General features: G+C 37.8%; 1 protein-coding gene across 3 annotated transcripts in view; it reads left to right on the top strand.

Moving 5' to 3' along the window:
- GNAL (G protein subunit alpha L) overlaps window positions 1–24,139 on the top strand; it is a 175,331-nt gene that overhangs the window by 114,412 nt on the left and 36,780 nt on the right. For all 3 annotated transcript variants that reach the window (XM_050970478.1, XM_009102028.4, XM_018908697.3), the window contains exon 5: window positions 7,947–8,044. In XM_050970478.1, coding sequence (XP_050826435.1) covers window positions 7,947–8,044 — 98 coding nt within the window. The remainder of the gene's footprint in view (window positions 1–7,946; window positions 8,045–24,139) is intronic.

The raw sequence follows: 24,139 nt of genomic DNA, 5'->3' as shown, positions 1-24,139 counted from the left end.
CTGTACACTTTCATGGTGCCATTATTGCTTTCGGTAAATAAACAACAAGAAAGCCTCTCCCAGTACAGGTGACATACAGGTTATGTGGTTTTCAGTAATTTTTCCAGTTTCAAGGCTCAGTGCTCTACAAAAGACAACTGTGTAAGCAGCATTTTGATAACAGGGATAAATCACTTGCTACCAATTTTTGTCAAGTCATTACATATTTTTAATTCTTTTTGCATCTTGTTCAGCACTTGCAGAATAATTTCATGCTTTGTTGTCATCTGTTGTCCACAAAAAAATTCTGCTTGAGGGAATTTTAACAGTTCCTACATTTTTCTTTCCACAAGTGCTTCAGAAATACAAAGGACAGCAATGTTATAGGATTGTGTAATGCACCTTTAATTACTTTCACAAATATTTTGAGAGGTGGGTTGTTTTTTTTTTTTAATTGAGAGCTTTTATGTACATTCACGGAGAGGTCCTGACTCTCCAAAGCCACCATGATTTCAAGGAAAAGAATGGGTGTGAGCTTTCCATCCTCAACACATTTTTTAGGCACTATATACACTAAGTAATTTGCTTAAATTATCTCTCCTTCTTTTCTTAGTTGAGAGCTTGGTGGCCCCTTAAAATAGCAGGTGGGCAGCAATGTTCAAGGATTTGAACAGACTGAAACTTGAAGTACACAGTTAAAATGGAAACTAGAAGACTGAATCAGAGGTTTTTTGTAATAGTATGATAAAAGCTTTGTTATCTAGCTTGGCAAAAAAGCTCCACTATTTAACAGGTAGTGAAGGAAAAAATGTGGAACTGTTCTCTGGCTTATAATGTATTCTTCTTTGCAAAGCCTATCCAAATCACAGTGCTGGCCTCAAAATATTACAAAAGTACAAAATCATCTTAGTATTTTTGCTCATATGATCTGAAGACCTTTTGGACCTTTTTTTACTGCTTGACAGATACAAGTTTGAAGCATGTATCATTTCTCAGACCTTGCAGATGAGTTTTGTGATCTATGAAAGTTGAACTTGTTGATTTCTATAAAATAAGATGGCAGATGGAACATGTTTCCAGCAGGCAGAAATAGAACTGCTAGGGCGATCAGGCTGATCCCTCAACTGCACACTCTTCTTGGAAATTTAGTGTAGAGTAAGAGCTTAAAAGTGAAGTCACAGAAATAGTTCAGGAAAGGAATGTAGAATATATCCATGCTGGTCACACGCATGGTTTGTGAACACTGTCAGCGAGCTCCACAGCTGATGCATTTTGTCTAGTGGTGTTACACAGGGGCTTGAGGTGGCTACGTGCTTTTATACATTTATAAATGCTGTTTGTTGCCCCAGCTTCTTTCCTTTTACTTGCAAGTCAGATAAGATTCTCCTAGGAGTTAATAATATACTAGTTTTGTTTTCTTGGAATGTGAGATGCCCTAGCACAGGTTGTGTTCTGTGAAGGCAGTATTTGCCATCCCCCCATGTTCAGCTCTAATGAACTGAGGTTATGCTTAGTGCAAACTGATCATGCTTGAAGACTGTTGCATCTGACCTTAAAAAAAAGGCAAAATAAGTCCAGTGAAAATGAACAGAGGTAGATCTGGATGTATTATCCTGTAATTCTCTTAGACAGATCTGAAGTTAGGTTTTGGAGGAGGGTTAGAGGCCAAACTGCTGCTGTGCCTATCAGAATGAGTCACTAACTAGCAGAGTAATTGCATTGATTATTGCACACCCACAAATTACAACAGAAAATACTTTGCAGGGGGTGGAGGTTGTACTTTTCCTAAAGGTTTCTGTATAATTAATCTACTGTAAGTGCTGGTTCTTTAGAAACATGCGAACCCTACTGTAGAGCATGGTCCTTGTGTGCTAGTTGGCCACCCCTCCCTACTTCGTCATTGCAGTGTTTCTTGTGCTATTGTTTTGGTGCTAATGAAGGTTTTGACAATGCTGCTGTTGGGAAAATTAAAGTCACTATTCTCCTTTTGTTTTTAAATTGTACCTGTTTGCCTGTCTTCATTGCAGGCATTAGGAGTTTGAGCAGCTGCATTTTGTATACCTAGAGCAAAACAGCTCCCTTGTTAGGCAGAACATTTCATAAAGGATTAAGGAGAGCTGACTGAGCCATAAGGGACACTTTTAATTCGTAAACAAGAGGCTGATTATCAAGAGGCTGTGCTTGTTTGTGGAAGAGGTAACTGAGCAGGCTTCCTTCTCTCTTGGGTGCCTTACCTTATACTTCACCCAATCATTAAATCCATTTAATGGGGTTTTTTTTTGTTGACACAGCTTGCATTTGCACTCAGTAGATGTTTGGGGATGAAGAGCAATTTTAATAGAAAATTAGTTGCTACACTTGGTACAAGCAAACCAGTAATAATTGGAGTCACTGGGGCAGATTGTCACTCACTGTCTATTGTGGGTTTCTTGGAACATCTGTTTACAGCCACCTCAGTTAAATGCTGGGTTTAGATTGCCATTCTTCTGTTACTTTACAAGGCCTATGCTGCAAAACCCAACAGAATACTGAAAAACCGCTCAGATTTGTGGCATCTGCCAGGGCAGCAGCCCAGCCCCAGGAGCTGTGAAGTTTTCTGGAGCATGAGGGGGAGCTCGGCTGAGCTTCCCATCACCCACGATGCAGTCACTCTGATCATCCCCTGGGCACCACTCACAGCTCTGTGGGAGGAGATGAAAGTGCTAGGTTAGAGTTCTTCCTCCCAGTCACCTCTCCCACACCGTGTTGCTGTCTGTCCTCTGCTGTAACAGCATGGCATCCTGCTGTTTGCTGTTGCTGTCATGCTCTGGGACTTTTCAGAAGGCTGATGGATCTGGTTCCGTTTTGTCTTTAGATTTGGTACAGAAAAGGATGCTTCAAAGGATATTGTTTGAATTGCAGAGTCAAACATGCAACATTTAGAAATGTTGGTAGTTTGCCTATACACCCTTCATTTGACTCCACTGGGTGTCATCCTTATGATATTACAATGTTCCCCATCAGTTGTCACTCTTTTATTCCAGAAAATGTTTCCGTGGTTCCATAGATGGGAGACTGGGACTGCCTGTATGGATATAGACACATAAGCCCTGCACTATGCATTGGGAGGTACAAGTACCTTGCTCAGTGGGGAGGCACATACCTCCCTTCCTGTGTGAATTAATACTCTGGATTATCTTGCACGGCAGTTGTCATTGGGAGTTGGGGAGGTGTTAGGTGGAGATTTTTAAGGCATTGTGTGATTTACTTTTTTGTTTGGTTAAGTACTTGAGAGAAGAAGTAGTAACTGAAATTCAGAATAGAAGTGATGACTTCATTTCACACCCACAATGGCAGAACTATGAAAATGTGTAACGTTTGCCACTTCTTTAAGTGGTTGTCAGGTAATCAGACAAGTTTAATCTGTGTTTAAGATGAGAAATTGTCTTACAGTCCTGACAGTCCTGAAGCTTAGGAGAATAAGAGCATAAATTTTGGCTTGAGGGAGATTGATTTCACATTGATCTAAGCAGTTGTTTCCATGTTTACAATATATTAACAGAGGTAGAAAATATGGCTCTGGATGGAGCCTTTTACATTCCACTTTCTGGGAGACTGAAGGGGACATCAGGATAGATGTTCTCAGGAATATTAAATGTATGCTCCATCCGGAAGAAAGGCAGAACGAATCTTAGTAGAATAAAAATTTCATTCCTGACCTAACATGAACTTTTGTGGTTTGTAAAGCAGTTAGATGAAAACTTCTTTTTTCCAAAATACATAAAGATCTGTTCATGAAGATACGTAATTGTTTAATCATCAATAGTGTTTATTCCAAATTTAGGTATCTAAAAAGTGAACTAAGTACATTTCTTGGCTACTTGAATTTTTTTTATTTAGGAGTTATAAGGGGGAGGAGGTTTCTAAGGTAACCTACCAATAAAAAAGTTTATTTCCAAAATAAGGGAAATTGAATATCTAGATCAGGCTGTAACTTCTAGTAAGACAAAGCTGAAAAACAGTGCCCTGAGGCTTAGCTGTATTACATTGCATTTGTTACCTGTATTGTTTTCTTGGAATTCTATGTATGGGAATACATTGAATCAGGAAATTTTTCCCTGAATTAGGTGAGTAAAAATATTTTTACAAGACCTTTTAAAACACAGTAAAAATAGGCTATTGTTTAGATCAGATCAAGCTGTTCTTAACCTTCTTTTGGCTCTTCATGATTTCTGAATGATATATGATTATTTATAGCAAAATTTGAGAAGGAGGTTCAGGTATGCAGGGCTGAGGTTTTGGATTGTCTCAGGAAGAGTGGAAAATTTCCAAATAGTTTTATATTCATAAATATTTGAGGTGTTGTGTGTTACATCTTCATTTTGATGATATCCAAATATCACATCAAGGTTTTGTATGGTCTAGCGATCAGTATAAATTCTTAGATAAATGGTGTAAATTAATGTGTGCAATGTAAAAAGTACCTGCAGTTCATGGCACCTGTACCTCATGAGATCTAAAGCATTATCATTTACTTCTTTAGTACTCCACTTAAAATACTAAATTAAAAATCTATTGATTGCTTTATTTTATATGTTTATCAATAGGTGCAACTCTTTGTATGCCTCCATCCCTAAGGAAGAGTTTAGTTGAAAAAACTGTTTTGTTTGCTCATGACATAGGTGGTTTTCTGCTCTCAAGCACAGTACATTGTTTCCTGGTTCTCTTCAGTATGCTAAATATTTTGGTAGATTTTGGTGGCTTTGATCTGATAGAAGTCAGTTGCAAACACAGTGCATTAGATTACCAGAGTGATTTACCATCTTCCTGTTTTATTCTGTCCCAGTCGAGGTTTCTTTAAGGACCTGGCTCGTGATTTCTAAGAACTGAGGAGCCACTTTCCAGGAGTCACACCTTTGAGAAAGTCTTAGTTTGACCAGCTCAGAATGGAAGCTACCATGGTCACAGCAAAGCTGAATTCTCTGTCCTTTGAATTACCCTGGCTCTTTCCTCATGACAGGAATTGCCAGCTGTGGCTGCCACCCCAAGGATAGTGCAGCCCCAGAGCAGGTGCTGCAGGGCAGGCAGAGCCCAGAGGCCACACCAGCGCCTGTTTGCCATTGAGGTGGCCACAGTGTGGCCGTGGTGGGAGGAAGGAGGATGAAGTGACAAGCATTGGGATTCATAGCAATGAGTTGTAAGGATTTGAGGGGAGTGATTGTTGGAAGGCTGGTCAGGCAAAAGGGCCTTGATGGCAGGGGTTGAAGCTGACATGGTAACTGCTGTCTGGATGTTGTCTGTGATGGAGAGGGGGCTGCCATCCAGATATCTTTGCCATGTGCAGAATCCTCCTCTGTGCTTGCAATGGGGGACCTTATGCAGATGAGCAGAAGAAATACTGAGGAACTTAGAGCAGACAAGAGAAGGGTTAAAAACAAGTGTGAAAGTTGGATCATGGTACTTGGCACCTTGAAATGAAACAGGATTTTTCTGGAAGGCTTTAGTCACCTGGGAAGGAAGGATCGAGTAGCTAGCTGTGTGGGAGGCAATTTGCAATCAAGTGTACTCCTCTGCAGTAGATTGGTACATTTTAATGAGGGAAGTATATTTGCTCTGCTTTATATGATTTGCTTAGGACTAGAAGTCTGGAAGTAATTTTAAATAGACTGCATAGACATAATGGTCAGGTGGAAATATTTGAAGCATTATATATGGAAATCCTGTATTTACAACATATTTGTAGGGTCTCAAGAAGCTGAGCTGAAATGATTGCCTCTTTTTCAGAAGAGATTTTTAAGAGTAAATAAAGCTCATACAGAGGATGTAAAGGCAGTAGTGAGGAGCTACTATAGCTATGCAACTTTATTTATTTGTTTATTTACTTCATTAGTTATGTTTTCAGCTGATCTCTCAATCCATGCCACCCTTCAGAAAAGGATACCTTTACACTCACCTCCTCCTCATCCCCTCCCCTTCCTGTAGGCTCTGTGGGGCTGAATGGGAATGTTTTTTTACATGTTTATTCCCCTTGGAGATGGCTTTCAGGGTGGGTGGGAATTCCCACCCCCTGATGGGGAGGAGGAGAAGGCAGCCACACTGTGCTCAGACCCCACACCTGTAACAGTGAGTGCCTGTGGGAGGAAGGGCTGGGTTGGACACTGCTCCCATCTGAGGGGATGGAGAGCTGGCTCCTTCTGCCTCAGGACCTGACACTTACCCACAGTTCACTCCATCCACTGAGAAGGCAATGCTTTCTTTGGCCAGAGATGCCAGCAAGTGAGAGGCATTCAGCTGATGCCCCAGGTATCAATCAAGCATAAGCTTCATCTGTGAGGAATGTTCCATGGTTTCTGGTATTTATCATTTTGACTTTTCCAGTTCTTTCTTTTTCTTGTAGTCGTTCTCTCTGTTATGTGTGTCCGCTTTCTCTTTCTACTTTAGTTTGATATCTTGTCCTTTCTTCAGCTTGTTTTTGCTTTTTTCCTGATGTAGGAACAGAGAGATTATAATAGCTGTAGCATCGCTTCAAAAGGTGGATCTGCAGTGTTTAAAACAATAGTTATATAAGTAATAAAAATAACAAAGACTAAATAAACATGTCCTCACCAAGTGAAGAAATAAATTTCAGGGGCAGGATAAGCATCTTTCTATATATGGTGTTGCTTCTTCTCTCCATCCAAGACTTTCTGCAAAGGTTTCTCATAGGTTTCTGCTTTAATATCTTCTTTTCTCTAACATTTTCAAAACTTCTTAAAGAATGGAATTTTCTCTCTCCCTACATTGTGCATGGTATAGTTGGTGGGAAAAAATGGGAAAAGGTTTTACATCCTGAAAAGATGTGGGGAGAGACTGGCAAGCAATTTCAGAAAAGTTTCAGAATTTAGATGTTTATGCAAAATTTTGACAGGATCATGAAGTGAATAGTGGTATTTCACCTATTTTACACAGAGCCAAGTTGAACTGTGGAAAAGCAATTTGTTAGGTTTCACAAATTTGTGACTAACCAAAGGACTCCACTGATTTATTAGCAGTGTTGAGGTGTTAAGAAAACAACTTCTCTGTTTGAGTTGACGTATTGCTTTAACAATTTTGTTCAAGGGAGGAAAGGGCCATATAATAAAGGAAATACTAATTCATCTAAACATCCTTCATTTGAATTTAGAACTATGTAGCTGGAAAAACTCTGTTACAGTGTCATTTACCAGAAAGGATAAAACACAAAATGGACTCCCAGCTTTAAAGCAAGCTGGATCCTGGAGTCTCTAGAACTGGGGCTAGAGAAAAGGAGCCAGCAGGCAGGGTTGGACCTACCTCTCTGCCCGTGCGTGGCTGTGGCTTCTCTGGCACAAAGGACAGCTTTGGTTCCTCTTCCAAATCATTCTGAATTAAGCTTGCTGGCAGACCTTTCTGGATTGGGTAGCCTGGGATAGCTGCTAGGAACAACACATTGTGCCAGGCAGCTGTTTGGAGGATGCAGTGTTGAGCAAAGACTCTGAAAGTCTTGCAATCAAGTTATTATAATGCATGAGAAAATACCAAGTAGCGGAAAGTTGTGTTTTTCAGGAAAAGTTGCACAATATTTTTCAAGTTCCAGGCTGGTTCTTTCTCTGGAAAGCTAATGTTTATAAGCTGAGTGGCTTTTTGTGTCACTTTTATGCCTTTTCCATGACAGAAGCATAAATTCAGTTAAAAATGAAGTGAACATTCTTCTAGGTAACTTTTGTACTTACAGTAAATTTTGTATATGGACAGGCATGAATTTTGAAGACAGTCTTCATTATATATCATGTCCTGGAAACTCTCAGCAGCCATGTTTTGTATACTTTATTGTAACTTTGCTAATAAATGCTTATAGCTTTTCTTCTGTAAGTGTATAATCTATCATTTTGCAAAGCATAAAGCATGATGGTTGGGGGAAGGAACAGCTCAGATTGGGGATTGAAAAAATTGAGATATGTTCTCTGATTTATTGCATTTCCCATTTTCAGGAGTTCTTTGAACATGCAAAAAAGCTCTGGGATGATGAAGGTGTAAAGGCGTGCTTCGAGAGGTCAAACGAATATCAGCTGATTGACTGTGCACAGTAGTAAGTATTTCTTTTAGGAAATTTATAGCCAAGAATGTGATCGTCTATAACAAGTTAGAAAATATATCAGTAAGATTCAGGAGTTTTGCAATGCGGGAATTAACATTTTCATTCTCTATATAGGTGGAGCAAAATTAATTTATTATCATAGTTTGCCATTATTATACAACTAAATATTCTGCCTCAAATATTTCACATCTAATAAAGAAAAGTTTAAAAAATCAAATAACTTTAAGTATCTTTATTCCACTCAAAATTGATTTACATAAAATCATTTCAATTGAAACTATTAAGTTGGAAAAATGTTGAGTCAATCTAAGGAGAATCCTTTGTTTAAAGTTCTGAGACCCAGACAGTGCTGAAATTGCTCTGTCTTTTCACATTCCATAAAAATTTCTGAGACATTTACATAACCAAATGCATACCTGCATTACTAATATATTTTCTAGGTGGAAAAAATTATAAGCAGTATGTAATTAAAGACAGTCATACATTTGGTATTCTGTCCTTCAAAGTGAAGTGGTACACATCTATGTAACACAGTCAAAATCTGTAAGCAGATTCAGTCTGGTCAGAAATGTTCTGAGAAGTGTAGTAGATTGTGAAGGTGCAAATCATAAGTACATAGTACAGTGATTAAAACCTATTAATCAAAAATAGTCTGTTAACATTATAAGGGCTACAAACTCAGCTGTTCTTGATAGTAACACAGGTCTGAATTAGATTTCCATTGAAAATACACATTTCATGTGAACTGCTCTTGTAAGAACACATGCTCCTGCAGTTGCTATGGGATTTAGGGTTTCCAGAGAACACACTGCAGTGGGTTACAATTTATCTAATTGGCAGAATGGTCAGCAGCAATGCCACAAGTCTGTTCCTGGACTCAGTGTTCTGCTTTTCCCTCCTCTATGCTCTTGCTGCTGAGCCTGAAGCAGGGGAATAGGTCCATGTCACTAAAGGACTGGTCATGCTTCTGCCACAGTGGGCAATTCCGATGTTGTGGGTCATGGTTTGTTTTCACTCTTTCCAGACAATTTTTGGGAAAAAATGATTCATCAGCACATGGAAGTGAGGAAAAATTAGACATGTGTATGAAGGAACTCATTTGACCTCAGTGCATTTACCAAAACCTGGGCATTTGCTCACAGTCCAGAGTAGCTGGAAATTAAAGCAGTGGTTGTACACAGAGAGACTTAGACAGCTGTCCGAGGTGGTAATCAGTGGGTTTCCTCTCTGCCCTCACTCACCACCTCCACAGATTTGAGTTGTGCTTGCTGAAAAGTGCAGACTGACTGTTTATCATATCTATTCACACACTAAAACATCAGACCAAGAAAACAGAATAACAGTACATATTTAAAATACATGAATGTGAACCCTACTTCAATGATCAGTAAAGGTCACAAAATCCTACTTTGGAAAATGGTGCTGAAAGGGCCAGACCAAACCAGGAATACACCAAATTATAGTGTTAACGGTGGTGTGTTTTCCCTGTAAAAAAATGATGCCTGTCTACAGGCTCTGACAGGAAGAATGTTAGGTCTCATGTTGTGTCCAAAACCAAAACACAAAGGAGGGAAAAAATTGGATCTAGAATTAAGTCCACTGTCTTGGAACAGAAAACTAAATCCTACTACCTTTTTTTCTGTAAGAGGTTAAACCAAGTTTAAAAGGGTTTTTTCTGTTTCTTCCCTCCATAACTCTAACTGGCTTGCTTTTCCCTTATTCTAAGATTATTTGTTATAGTAGTGAGTACATTTGCATAATTCTTTACCTTCAAGACCCTTCATGAAGTATCATTTGATAGTTCAATATTCTTTGAATGTATCTGTGCTTTTCATGTCATGATCTACTTGAAAATATAACAGCTGACTGACTTATCCTTGTTTACACACCTTCAGTCTTAGAGCAGAAACTTGAAAGTCAGGTACAGCTGTGTCAGTGATCTGATCAAACAGCCATTTTTCTCACAGGTATTGATGATTTCAAACACTGAAATATAATCTTGACAGAAAGATGCTAAAAATGCACCCAGCTTTTATCTGCCCCTCTACCCAGAAGAACATTTCTGTGCTAGCAGTAGATGGACGTTTGTCAGGGTGGTGGGGGCACATTCTCCTCATAACTGAGAGCCTGTGAGCAGAGGTTGGAAACTGGGTTCTTTCATTCACTTAGGAAATACAGAGGGTGAGGGTGCTGTTTTCTGGCTCAGCAGGAGCATGTGGCATTTCTCTCAGAACCTGTCTGTGGTCATCTTTCACTGGTGAAGGGGAAAAGGGAAGGAGTGTAATGCTGATACACATGCTTACTGTGGGATTTTGAAACAACTGCAGTGTTTCCATCACACTGGCTTTAGGAGAAAACATCCCATGCCATCAGCTAAATCCGAATCTTTTGCTTAGTAGTGAAGGAAGAACATTATCAGTAGGCCACCACTTCTCAGCTTATAAAAAACACAAAGCCAAACCTAAAAAATCCTAGCATAAGTTATAAATATCATTGGACTACAAGTTGGGCGGCTGGCTTAAGAATACTGAAGAGCATTATTAGGAAATTATAATGTCAGCGTCCAAACTTGCTGACTGTTAAAAGAGTTGCAAATACAGTGTATTTTGGAATAGTTTAATTTGGCTACAGTACAGAGCTTCTGTATTTTTAAAATTTAACCTAATTTTCTTTATATCTGTGGGAGAAGTATTTTGCTGGAATCAGAGGTATTAGAAGGACACAGAGGCAAATGTTTTATTTACTTTTTGCCTGAAAGTAATTTTCCTTGATCCTCAATGCCCTTTCAAATTATCAGGATACTGTTCCTTCACTGGAATGCTTTTCCCTCATTCTTATTCATTTAATCATTTTAATATTCTTACATGAGTTATTATGTATCTCACTTCTTTCATTGTTAAGGAATACATTTAGTGCACACATCATGTTGATGCATCATGTGATATTTGTAACAAATACGAATCTGTGGCCAAGCTAGAGGTCAGCAAAGATCAGGATTGTTCTTTATCACCAGCTACAAAGACATTTATGTAACTCTTGGAGGGGGTATTATTGCATGGCCATCAACCATCTTCTCTCCTTAATGACCTTCATATATTTCTTCTAGATTAATATCATAAAACTGACAGGTTATTGTTTTCCTTGTCCTCTGATTTAATATTTCTTACAAGGTAAATTTCAAGTTTAATTTCAATACTGATACTTACTTTGAAAAGTTGATTTTATTTAGTTCTGTCCCCATTTGACTTAGACAGATTTCAGCAGATTTATTCTGTTTATGATGATAAATCTCCCATCTAACTTTAACTTATTTGAACTATATTCAAACTGTGCTTTTTGTCTGTATCCACATAATTTAAATTTAGCAAATTCTAGGTCTATGAGGGACTTTCAGATTGTGATTTAGAGAAGTTTTGGCATTGAACTGTCTAGTATATAAACAATAGGCAGAAATTAAAATTTTCCTCTGATTCAAGGACAGTTTTCTAAAAAGTTAGTTTCCTATATGATGAATACAGCTCCATTTTTAATATTTCAGTTTCTTTATGCTGGTAACCAAAAACCCAAATTTTATTGTATCCATGGATGGGAACGACAAAGAAAAATTCTATAAATGTAGAACAGAACAAAACAAATAAAGGTTCAGGTATGATGGCCTTCAATTAAAAAATGAAAAAAAGCTAGTGAGTTGATTATGTCTTTAAAAACTTCATGAATTTAAGTCAGTTAATTTATGTGGTAATGAAGAGGTACAAAATTTCAATTCAGAACATCAGTCATCCTTGGGGGATATCAGGCACCCCAGTCTGGTGACATGCATCTGTTGTTTCCATAAAGTAAGCATTGAGCTAACTTAGTTTTGGCTACTCAGCTGTCTGGTGGCTTGCTAAAATTAGTTTCAGTGATCTAAAAAAAGGTGTGAGGACACTTGCAGTGCTCAAACATTGCCAGAGAAAGGTGGTAGTACTAGAGCGCAAGAGTAGACAAGCAGAACTAGGCACTTTGGGAAGGGGACAAAAAAGACAAAAGCAAAACATTCAGTTCTCTTTTTAGGTCACACACAGCTCAAGCTCAAGCTGTTGTTGTTAGAAATAAAAAAGCAACTCCCTTCAGGTTTATTAGAAAGTTCTAGAATAGAATTTCATCTCACTGTGTTCACATGCAAATAGCAGCCTGTGTGTTCATGAGTGGCCCTGGCTGGAAAGGGTTTTCTCAGCCCGCTGAGTTCCTTGGAATAGGAAGTAGACCAAGGATTTAAGGGAATCCTGCCCTCAACCAGTACTTTGCCCCAGTACTGGTTGAGGGCAGGATTCTGAAGTATATCTGAAGTATATCTGAAGGGAAAGAAGACTGATAAAGAAGTCTTTATCAGTCTTCTTTCCCTTCAGATATACTTAAGTGTGCAGGCCTAAATTGGTCTCTGTGTGAACATTGGGGCTAATAAACCTAAATTATACAAGTTCTCAGAAAAGCAAACAGAAGGGATGTGAGCTTGGCCGAAGAAAATTGATTTTATATTTGAGCTGATATAGATGGAAAAGACACAGATTTTCTTTTTCTTTGCAGTTATTCTGTCCTGGGGGGGTTTCAGCCAATTTCTGAAATGTCTATCCTATATTAGGTAATCGAAAAAAAACCCAACTCTGTTGTTGGGTTCTGTTGTTCTGTTCTGTTGTGGTCCACAGATTCAGCTCTCAGTGAGAGAAGAAAGATAACTCTTTTCTCAACAGCAGCACTTCTTAAAACAAAGCATATTTTTGACTTGCCTTGCACTCTTGTAGACATAAGGTTTAATTGCTGGCATGCACAGTCATCAGTAAATTCCCTCCTATAGGCTGAGGTCAGAAAAGCTGCCTTGGCATTCTCTGCTTCTTTTGTCTAGTGTGGCATTGCAATTAGGTGCATTGGTATACTCTTTTCTTCATAAGGTGCAGTGCAGTAAATGCGGATAGATTTATGATAAATTAAGCTAAGCACTATTATTATTGTTGCTGTTGTTATCTAGAGAACATTATTTTTAAAGGCAGTGATTCTTTTTACATTTGGTAAGTGCTTAGTAAATATAGGACTAATAATTTTTACTTCTAGCAGCATGAGAAAAGTATTAATATGAAATGTTTCATGTGATGAGATTTTAAGAACTAAATTTTTATGGTGATACAAGAAAACCATAATATTATTTCCTTCCATCTATTCTGGTTCATATATAAACAACTCACTGTGATGATAAAGTTTCTTCATTTTTTTCCTTTTAAAGTTTCTCATGCAGTATCACAGTCAAACCTTAAAAATTCATTGCTTAAGTTAGAAGCAAATTTTGTTTGGTTAATTCACGAACAAGTTTTCTCCACTTACCTGATAAACTATAAGCCTTAACCAACCACTAAATTGTTATTTAATAGTAATAAGAAAAAAAAAAAAAAGAGAGGTTATATTTATAGAGTAATCACTTTAGCCTCACTGATGAGTCTTCTAAACAGAGGTGGCTGCCAGATAGGACAGAAGTCATTCTCCAGTGTGTAATGCTTGAATTTTTCACTGTTTACTAACTAATAGGCCACACTCTCAAGAGGCAGAATTGTGGTTTCTTAAAATATGCACTGGGAATTCTATGAAATAACCATTTCATGTGTTGCTGTGATTTTTGTTGTTGTTGTTGTTGTTCCCCTTCTTGCTTTCACTTGCAAAACAAAAATCATTCGATTTAACCAATTCTATCTTAATTTTGGTAATCAAAATGTAACCATGATGTTATAATCCTAGTATTTAGAAGTACAAAGATATGGAATAAGAAGTAGCTAGAGAAACCTCCAAGTGCATTTGTATTTTCAGTTTGGAGGATGAAGCAGTATGAAAATACCGTTCAGAAATAGCCAGAATGCATACAGGCAGGTACCCCCCCTGTTAAAACAACTTTGGTTCACAAAGGCCTTCCATACCTAGAGAAGACAATAGCACTTCTCAAATATATAAAAAGATAGGAGGTAGTTTATAAACACAGTACCTTCTCTGCCTTTTAAAATTGATGTGACAAATACTTTTTCTTATTAACTAATTGCCAGTGGAGAACTGTTTAAGCTGCCCTCAATGGGCTGCTCAAACATAAATTTAAACCATACATTTTCCCACATGCTTCACTGTGTGTGACTGGTTCTGTTTCCTGCGGTTTTAGAACAAGCAAAAAGGTTGAAAGTCAAAGGCAGAGAAACATAAAATATTCCCTAACCTCAGTTTAAAGGAGTAATAAAATCTAAAGACTAGGCAGAGTCATGACAGATGCATGAAAGTACACTTGGACTCTCTTTGATGTTTTATTAGTCTTCGTTTTCTTCGAAACAATACAGCAAAGCTGGCTTTATTCTGTCGAGGAAACAGTTCTTTCCTCTCCTAGTCATCAAATTTTTCAGTTTTTCCTGAACAACTGATGAATGTTTTTCCTAATTTTTTTTTTTACCTGACTGCACACACGGGGCAATAATAGGTGCAGGACATGTTAGTGTAACATGGCAACTCAGCCTCGTTTGGAAATGTAATCCATTCAGCAAATTGGAGAATTGCAAGCAGGTCCATCAGCTGAGCTTGTCTGCATTTAGTTTTCTCTATTAGTATCCTGTATTTAATTTGGAGATATATTTTTCCATATCCTTTCTACAGAGTTAAACTACAGGCTTTTGCAATACACTTGAGGAGCTTTTCAAGCCTGAGCAAAAGACTGCTGAAGCACCAAGACACTCAGTGTTACCCTCAGCATAGACACAGTAATATACTTTAATCAATATACTGTTACCCTCAGTATATAAAGCATCAATATACTTTATAACAAAGAAAGAGCCTTCTGTTGCATTTATTATTAAAAGAGAAAAGACTGTGTTTATTTTGCATCACAGAATTGAGGACAGATGTGAATAGGTGCTGGTACAGGGCTGAATCAGTGAGCTGGCACAGTGGGCCAGTGTGACTGGCAAAAATGACCAGACTCTGGGGTACTGAGCAGCAGGAAGGGAAGGCTTCTCTGTAAGGCTGGACTGCACCGAGGGACATTTTGTTTGAATTTTGCATATTAAAATCATAGAAGTAGTTATTAAAACATAGGAAAGGAAAATAGCAGAGTTAATCAGCATAGTTTGAAATTGCCTTGAAGGTTTATAACTTATCTAGAGTACAGATAACTGCCAATAAAGAAAACCTTAAAAATATGTGTATTCCTCCTGGCAAGTTAAAGAAAGAGTACAGCAAACATGCTGATACAGCTTAACTCCAGAATCCTGATTATGAATCATTGTTCAGGGTCAGCATCTCAAAATGTCTTCAAATGAAGTAAAAGTGCCGATGATGGTTATCTAGAATCTGCATGCAGGATTTATGAGTGGATTTCAGAAGGAAGTTGTGGGTCATTCTGTCAGTTGTGGTGTTATTTATGTGCTGTTCTTGGTTTAAGACTCTTCCAGTGTATGCGTGGGAGAAAGAGTAAACTATGACCAAAGCCAGCTTCATTATATTGCAGGGAACATTGAGAGTCACTTATTTTTATTCCACTTCTACAGAATTTAATTCAATCTGTTCATTTACAATTCATTGCTGAGTATGTGCATGTTCTCAGTGGCAGAGTTGGTTGGTTAAAGAATACATCACCTTATTAATCATTACGTAACACAAATGTATTTGAAGTTCTGTCTATGGGAATTTTTTTTTTTTTACTATGCTCTATAGAACAAGTGTGTTCTATAGTCTCTTACTTTAAACCTAACCTACTGTGAAATGCATGTTTAGGTACAAAATTTAATATAACAACTGTATAATAACGGTGAGTTAAATGCTTAAAAAAGAAGAGCATTGCAAATTTAATGGCATGTTATATGGGATACTGTCAAATTATTTACATTTGAAGTTTAAGTTTTCTTAAATACCACATGCATTTTTTCACTTAGAGATGGGCAGTTTTTCTTTTTTTCAAGTAGTGAGTTTCACATGACGGGATAAAGAAAGGCCAAGAGTCATATTTCTTCTTAAGAAACTGCTCACTGGCCTGCCTCTGCATACACAGCCTGCTCTGCACTAAGAGATGTACACAGCCTTGTTTATATTAGGATCTACAAGAAGCCAGGGTTTGGGTGGCTGTGTTTTTCTAAATTAACACTGCACTGACAGATTTGGAAAAAGAAAGATGGTGGAATGCAGAAGTTAAGAAATAAGAAAATAAAATACAGTTGATACTGTGTTGAAAAAGTCCAAAGACTAAGCGTCTATGCTTGAAAAATAAATTTTACACCTCAGACTAAACCAAAATAGAGTCATGGTATTTATCAGTTTGGTTGTAATCCCAATTTTAAGACAAATCAGACTGGGAAACTAAGCAGTTCAAGGGTGTCTCTCTACTTCTCATAATTAAGTTAAACCTAATTTTGTTCATTTTAGTACAAGTCAACAGTGATGCTGCCAGAATTTTTTAAAGGTTTATTTGACTTTAGAGAAATTGTTTCAGTTGTGTCTTTTGTAAAAGTATTCTTTCTGATTTAATTAGAATTGTTTGTTACATTGTGGGGTTCAACCTGAAGTTTAATTTGTGCCTAAATTAAGCAGTGGAAAATACGTGTAAGACGTATCAGTAGAGATCCTGTTTAATGGACATACCAAATAATAAAATTTCTGAAAGATAATTAATTCTAGAATTGGTTCAAAAATTAGTTGTTCCTCCTCTTAATACTCCCCTGATAATTCCATTAATTGTAATCAAAAAAAAAAAGAGATGAGTTTAAGCAGTTTTCACATATAAGTGCTAATGCATGGAAAGGTGAATCTTGAAATCAGATATATGGATCTTCTGAGAACAACCTTTCAGTTTTGGTTTTCTTTCATGAACATGGCAGGGAGGCTGGGAGTTTTTGTTTTGTTTTTGTTTTTCATATATTTGTTTGTGTAAATTATTTGGACTGAATATCAAAATAACCCTTAAATACATTTTCTGACCAAAATCTCTTACTACATTTCTTTATTCTCTGCTTTTGCCTCCATGCTGGTTTTTTTTCTTTCTTTAAGAAGGATTCACTACCTTTCTTTTGGTTTAGAAGCTTGAGTTTGGGAAGATCTGCATTCTGAGCATTTGCATCCTGAAATCCTAGTGGTGCAGATTTTGGATATTTATTCTTTATGGAGTTTCCTTCCCAACTACATTGTGGAGAAGTTTAATGGTCAGCACAGGTGTAATTTCTTGGCCTCAACTTATATATTGGCCCAACTATGTCAAACATGTAATTGCCAACACTACTGTAGCAATTATTAAAAACCAGTTTATTAAAGAGTAGTAGAATGCTATAAAGCTATGGTGTTGCCACTAGAGTTTATTCTGTTCAGGGAATGTAGAAGTAGGCTTTAAGTGTAAAGGAACTTGTTGGTCCAGTATGACTTCTATATTCATTTAGTTGGTTGTCCTTTTTCCTTACATTGTCAGGATCGTAGAAACCTTTTTTCTCAGCAAGTTTGCCATAAACTTGCTTTTTACCACAAACAGAGTGGGTTTGAAAAGCTTTTCTCTAAAGAGGCATATGCCAGGAAGCCTTTCTCTACATTCTACAAAACTGATTGTAGAAAAATATAGATCATTACATCAGCATTGTTACAATTCTTCAAAAAAAGGGGGTCAGATGTAGTCACTAGTTCCCCCAAGTTTCATTTTCTTTTAGCTACATGGAAGTCTTTGTTTTTGGGGGTTTGGTGGTTTTGTTTGGTTTTGTTTTGCATCACAGCAGAACTAACCAGTTCTGCACTGGTCAGTCACCTCTTTCCTCTGAGGTTTGTAGGCAGCTCCTGTCAGTAGGGGCTGAGGTCGAGATGGGAGGTTGTCCACAGAGGAGGTTGTGGTGCAGAGAGCACAGCTAACACAGGCAAAATTTGGGGGTTTTGACCTGATAGTAACCAGCAAATTATGTTATGTAAGAATGACAAGAGTGAGACCTCTATTAAAGCTTATTCATAGAAATTTGTAAACTTATTTATAAATATACCATTCTGTACCTGTGTCAGGGAGATCATCCTAATATACAGTATGTTGAAAGAATTATTATATTAATATTAAAAATTATTTTAGGCATGCTTTTACTAAGTTGTAAACAAGTTATACCTTTTTAGAGGATGAAAAGAGAAGATTATATGTGGGCGAAGATAATAAATATGGGTTCACAAATAAAGCAAAAGTAATAAAGTACCAAGTATTTTGGCAGAAATTCAGCTCTTATGTCTCTTTAATGAGGCAAATGTTAAATGTATGGGACTGCATAATGTTGAGGGGGCTTAGCCTATGTCCTGATGGAAATGAGCAGAATGGATATGAGGAGGGAAAAAGAACAAAAGATCCTGGAAACCACCAAAGAGACATTGCTAGTGAGATCTTTTATTTCCACACTATATGAAGAGCATAGCACAGGTAAGTGTTCAGGAACTTGAGTAAATGTACAGTTGGATTCTGAGCAATCAAGGTTGCCTGGCTAAAAGGCAGTTACAGTAAACATGAAATGTGGATATGGTATGGATACTGTGAGGTTGTCAGAAATACACAGAAGACCACAAAAACTGAAATATAGAAAAAAATAACAAAAAGTAAATGGTTATGCATTCCATGAATTTCTTTAGAAAGGAAATAATTGAAGGGCAGTTCCAAAACATTTAATTCTAAACCTTTCAGCCTGTGGGATGAGCTTAAGACAAGTGTCTTTATTCACAAGCAAGACAGATTTCTTCATCTCAGCCTCATTGTTCCAGAAGATGGGTGTTATCTTCAACAGTAGGCTATGAGCACAAGTACACTTTTTTCCCGGAGGAGAAACAGGAAAGGCTTTCCAAGCAAAAAGTCTCAGTTTCCCTCTGCCTCTAATAGGATTGATTCTAGTTTTGTAAATTACAGTGTGGACCTCAGAGCACCGAGACAGGTGCTTCTGTTTTAACCAGTGTGGTGCTGTCCTGTTTGCCTGAAAAAAAGTTCCATACAAAAATGTTTATCAAGAACAGTGCTTTTTAAGCACAACACTCAGTAATTCCCTGTACCTCCATAGAAATCTGTGAAAACCTGTGAAAAAGATCATGGCTTCTTCTGGGGACTTACTGCCTGAAATGTTTATCATCACTGATGTTTTATCAATTTTCTCTCTTAAAATGGAGTCAGAGGCATATCTCACTATCACTCTCTTTTGGAGAGATTTCAGCTGCTTATTTTCTGGAGATTTCTCTCACCTTACACATGTGTAACAGTTATTGCAACACTGGCTGAAAGTCTTCTGAGCAGAATCCATGTTTGGATTTTTACTTGCATTGCCTTTTTTTTTTCTGTTTCAGTGCACAAACCTATGACTTGTGGTCTTGATCTAAATTTGGTGGCTGATAATATTTCCCTTTTTTCTCTCCACTTACTAATAATTTCAGATCAATTTCTTTGCTTTACCTTGTTTCGTTTGTTCATTGTTTTATTTTTGATAAATTGATCATTTTCTATTATTTGGGCCTCTGGGCAATTGAGATAGAAGATAATGTGTCATTTTTGTCACAGTGAGATTCTTGCATATCTACCTAGGTGTGTAAGGTTGGCTTATCTATCTGCTATTCCCAATCCTCCTTTGACCGTTTCTTAATAATTTCATTTTTTTCTATTTTATGTATCAATGTAATCAGACAAAGCATACCAGCAGAAAAAAAGGGGGGGAAATGGGCATTGTTTTCAGAACAGTTGTTTTCATCTTATTAGTAAATCCATTCTTCCTTCATAATTCTCAAGTGAAAAGAATCCATCAGAAACTCTTATTGGAGTATGCTGGAAATTCCCAACTGTTGTTGTATATAAATAATAAAACTATTAACAAATCAAAGATTAGGCTTTATGTGCATTTCTGCTTTTAAGTAGTTTAAAAGAGGGCAGGTAACATACTTGTTTCTCAGATGATGACAGAAATCAAAGTAAAGAGTAGAACCTTGGCTTCAGGATACAAACTTTCTAGAAACATAATCTTTTGAAATATTTATTTGTTTGAAGTTCTCTTTGCATTAAGAAACTACCATTTCAATGAAGGAGAATTCCTTCTCCAGTTATATGGCCTCAACAGAAATTTTTAAAGCCTGAACTGCCCAGTTGGATGAAGCACTTGTGTTCATTTCTGGGGAATGTGAGGACTCTTCACTTATTTCTCTCTTGCTAAAAGATAAATAATCAAATCCTAGTTGTTTCTCAAAATGTAAACAGAAGAGGGCATTTAAATTATTCTTCTCTTCGTTGTGGACTGGAGACCAGTAAGGAGTGTGAAGGAAAGGAAATATATGGAATTACATTGAGTTTCAACATACTTAAAACAGGAAAAGCAATAAAAATGCTTCCCACCAATAGTGGAAGGTGTTGAGTGACATGGGCTGTGCCAGTAGACAGGGCAGCACAACCAGGGCAACTGTGGCTGAGCACAAGAAGGGCTTCCCTTTATTTGCAGCTGTTTAATTGTCTTTCTGTTCCATAATGGGGCCTCAGTTCAGGTTTTGCATTTCTTCCCAGGAGCTGCTCACGTGTTTGAACTCAAGACCTTTCTCAACACACATCTCCTTCCAGTTAAATGTAATACAGTTGCAGGTATCAATTCAGATCCGTGACTCACTCATCTGCATGCCTTGGTTGGTGCTCTGAGCTAGAACTGACTTACCAGGTGCAGTTTTCTGCAGCCAAGTTCTTTCTGCATATACAATTGTATGAGCAATAGTGCATGTGTTACACGTGTGCAGGTAATAGAGAGTTTCTCCCCTGAATGATGACTTCCAGATCTGCTACCAACTTGAGAAGGTGAGGGAACTCTGGAAACAAGGTGCTTTCCTTCCCTTTGTTCCCCCTGCACCAAATGGGGCTCTGCCTCTTGCTTCCTCGTCGTCCAGTCCCCTATATCACTTCCCCTGTACCATTCTCTCCCAGAGGCACACTTTAGTCTCCAGCTTATAAATATTCCATGGATTATTTGGGGGGGATGCCTTTCAGAAGAGTCTGCTGAGATGTGATATAGAGCCAAATCTGCAGTTTTACTGCACTGTACTGCACTGACACACTATAGTCAGATTGTGCCAGAGGCATTCTGCAGACTCAGAAACAAAGTATGATGGTCCAGTATTGTGTGTATTCCTAGAGTATCACAAGCATCAGTGTTTCACCATTTAAATAAAAACAGTCCTTTCAGGCATGACTTTCTGTTCTTGTGCAAGATGGAATTCGGAGTAAATTTGCTTTGGTTTCTTGGAATGATTGTGCCCCTGTTGCATTGTGTTCTGTTCACAAAGCTCAAGGTTGATTTTTGTTCTGCCCATGTAAGTTCTTTGATTATGGTAAGATAAAATGTTATGGAAACTGTTTTTTCACTTATCTCATTTGTTGGTTTTACAGCAGACTTATTCCTAAGCCCAGTTAGTGAAAGTGTATAGGTGCGGGGATCTTTTGGCTCTTCCATTGGTAATATTCTGTTCTATTTAAAGAATGAGACTAAATTGAAAGCATTCATCCTCTTTTGTTTGTTTGGATTTTTCTTTACCCCCTGCTCACTGTCCTTTGCAAATTAAGGCATGTTGCTTTCTATTTTTCTGTTTGGTAGTTTGAGATACAGTTAGATGCCTTTCTAAGGATGAGTCTGAAACTCTGTGTGTGATACAATGCACAGTGATGTGAATAGACTGTTGTCAGCACTGGTTAAAGGAGCTGTGACGAATCAGCAGTGGAGATGAAGGGGGAGGAATCAGTTTACAGCTAGGAAAACCACAATGGCAGTTGTATTGGGCAGTCTGTGCTCTCCTGGTGTGTTTTATATTGACCAAATGTCAGTGTTTCTCAATGGCTTGCTCACAGGAAAAGGAGTCAAGGGAGTTCTCAATGTCCAGATCACAGAACATGTGCTATTGTTTGAATTCTCCTCAATTTGTGAGCTGCTCACAGCAGACTGTAATCATGTATCATGCTGATTTGTGGTATCTGTTATGCATTACTTCAGTTTCTTATGACTTTTGTCTTCCTTATTGACACAGGAGAAGCAAAAGGGCAAACTAGATCAGGAAGAAGAGCTTTGAAATGTAGCTTTAATCAAGAGTACATTACCTGGTTTGACCTTGGGTATTTTATACATGTCTTCAGTTCAGCTGTCTGTGAAAATAAAAAGGGTAGTGCCTTTCTTAAGAGCTTGTAAAAGCTGTTACTCTGTTTGATATTAAAGGTTAGCATGGAGGAGTCATAGGTTTTTTCAGTACAGTGCAGTCATAGATATCAGTTTGTCTTGCCGATTGCAGTGAAGTAATTGCTGGTGCCACTCTTTGCCGAGGACATCATTATTCTCTCTAGAAAATATCAGGAGAGCTTCAGTACTTTCTGGTGTTTGGTGTGGTACAGATACAGGTCTGGTCCTTCTCAGTTCTCACTGTACAGCATATCAAATGAACTCTGCTCCATTTCACTACAATTTTACATGAGAGGAAATTAAAAGTTTGTAAGAGCTGGGATGTGAATCCTAGTAGTCAGATTTAGTAAAAGTAAAATGAATGCAGCCCATATCTTTTTGTTCCACTTCATAAATTAAATATTTTGAATTTTTTTTTAATATTGCAGATGTTTTCAAGTTTTTAGGAAAATATTTACATTAGAATTAAGGACAGAAGTAAAGCAGCATAACCATTTTATCTAATCTGTGATGCAGAGATTGTTGCAAGTTCCTCTAAACAGCAGAGGAAAATTTAGAAAGTGATTGAGGAGCATTCTTCCCTAAGCAGCTCAATTCTCTGTCCACTATGACAAAATACACCATGTTGGAAAGGAATTAGCTCACAGTTTTTTGTCTTTCATGTGCATAAGGACCAGTGTGTAAAATGTGACCAATTCAAACGTCATTAAGAACTATTTTCCCTATCTGTAATAACAGTAAAACTGTGTTCAGTAGTCAGTGTGTTTTTACTGTGTGCCAAATGTAGACAAAGCCTGAGTTGTTCATTGTGAAATGCAGACACCAAAAAGCTTTTAAATGTGGGAAGTCTATGACCAACATTAATGCTTGTAGAACTGTCTGGAACAATGTAGATATTTATGTAGATATTTTCCAGTAATGGCTTTGAGGGATATTTGCTTTAGACTCTGTAAAACAAACATAATACACCCATCCAAATGTCAGATGCTTCTCTTAATAGAAAGAGTATTTTCCATGGAGGATGCTAAAGGGGAGCCAAGCTAGATGATAAGAAAGCACCCACATGAGTTCAACTTGCCAAAAAATATTATCTTCAGAAGGTTGCCTGGTAGTTAGTTCAGAAGCATTTCAGAAGCATCAGTGAAGGCAGTGGACCAGTGTATCCATCGTGTCAGTTAGAAGAGTTCATGCAGGAGCTGTTTGGATTTCCAGTGATCCAGCAGCCTAGGGAGAAAGTGACCATTAAGGGTTCTGAATTGTTAAATAATATAATCTGTCTCTAAAATGGATAACTCGGTGTAATCTGAGGTTATTGCATGTAGAATAGGTACAGGAAAGCATCTCTATTTTTAGTAAATACAGTGCAGGTAGGCAGTGTTTGAATGGAGTGTCCTCCTGTAGGATTGACTGCTGAGATTATATATGCTATTTAGTTTCCTGCTGATTAAACTATATTACAGTTTCATCTGCCACCTGGCCATTTTAGGCATGCAAAGCAATAGACCTGGGTGGACTTACAGAAAGGCACCTGGGTGCCTTACAGAAAGGCTTGGCCTTCTCTGAGGCTTTATCAGAAAAGGAGCGTGAGAAGAGTCACACCCTTAATCAACATGGCTGCATTGATACAGAGCTCTTCCTGAGAGAGTTTTCCAGAAAGGCTTGGAGAAACATACTCAGTAATCTCCTCCAACCACAGGCTGTGGTAGGGGTGACTTTTTGCATTCTTAGCAGGGGAGCAGCCCCCCTGCAATCTCTCTTCATGCAGCCAGTGCAGCCACTCTGCTGTTTGTCCTGTCTACTGCAGACAGTGCAGCAAAATCTTGCAGTTAGAGAAGAAGAATTGCAAAATGTAAAGGGACTTCCAGAATAATTGAAAAGCCTGTCATTAAAGATCAAATTATTTTCTTTATTTTGT

The sequence above is a fragment of the Serinus canaria genome, chromosome 2 (assembly GCF_022539315.1).
Source record: "Serinus canaria isolate serCan28SL12 chromosome 2, serCan2020, whole genome shotgun sequence".
Classification (NCBI taxonomy): domain Eukaryota; kingdom Metazoa; phylum Chordata; class Aves; order Passeriformes; family Fringillidae; genus Serinus; species Serinus canaria.
The sequence above is the reverse complement of the archived record's forward strand: the minus strand, read 5'-3'. Positions and strand labels throughout refer to the sequence as shown.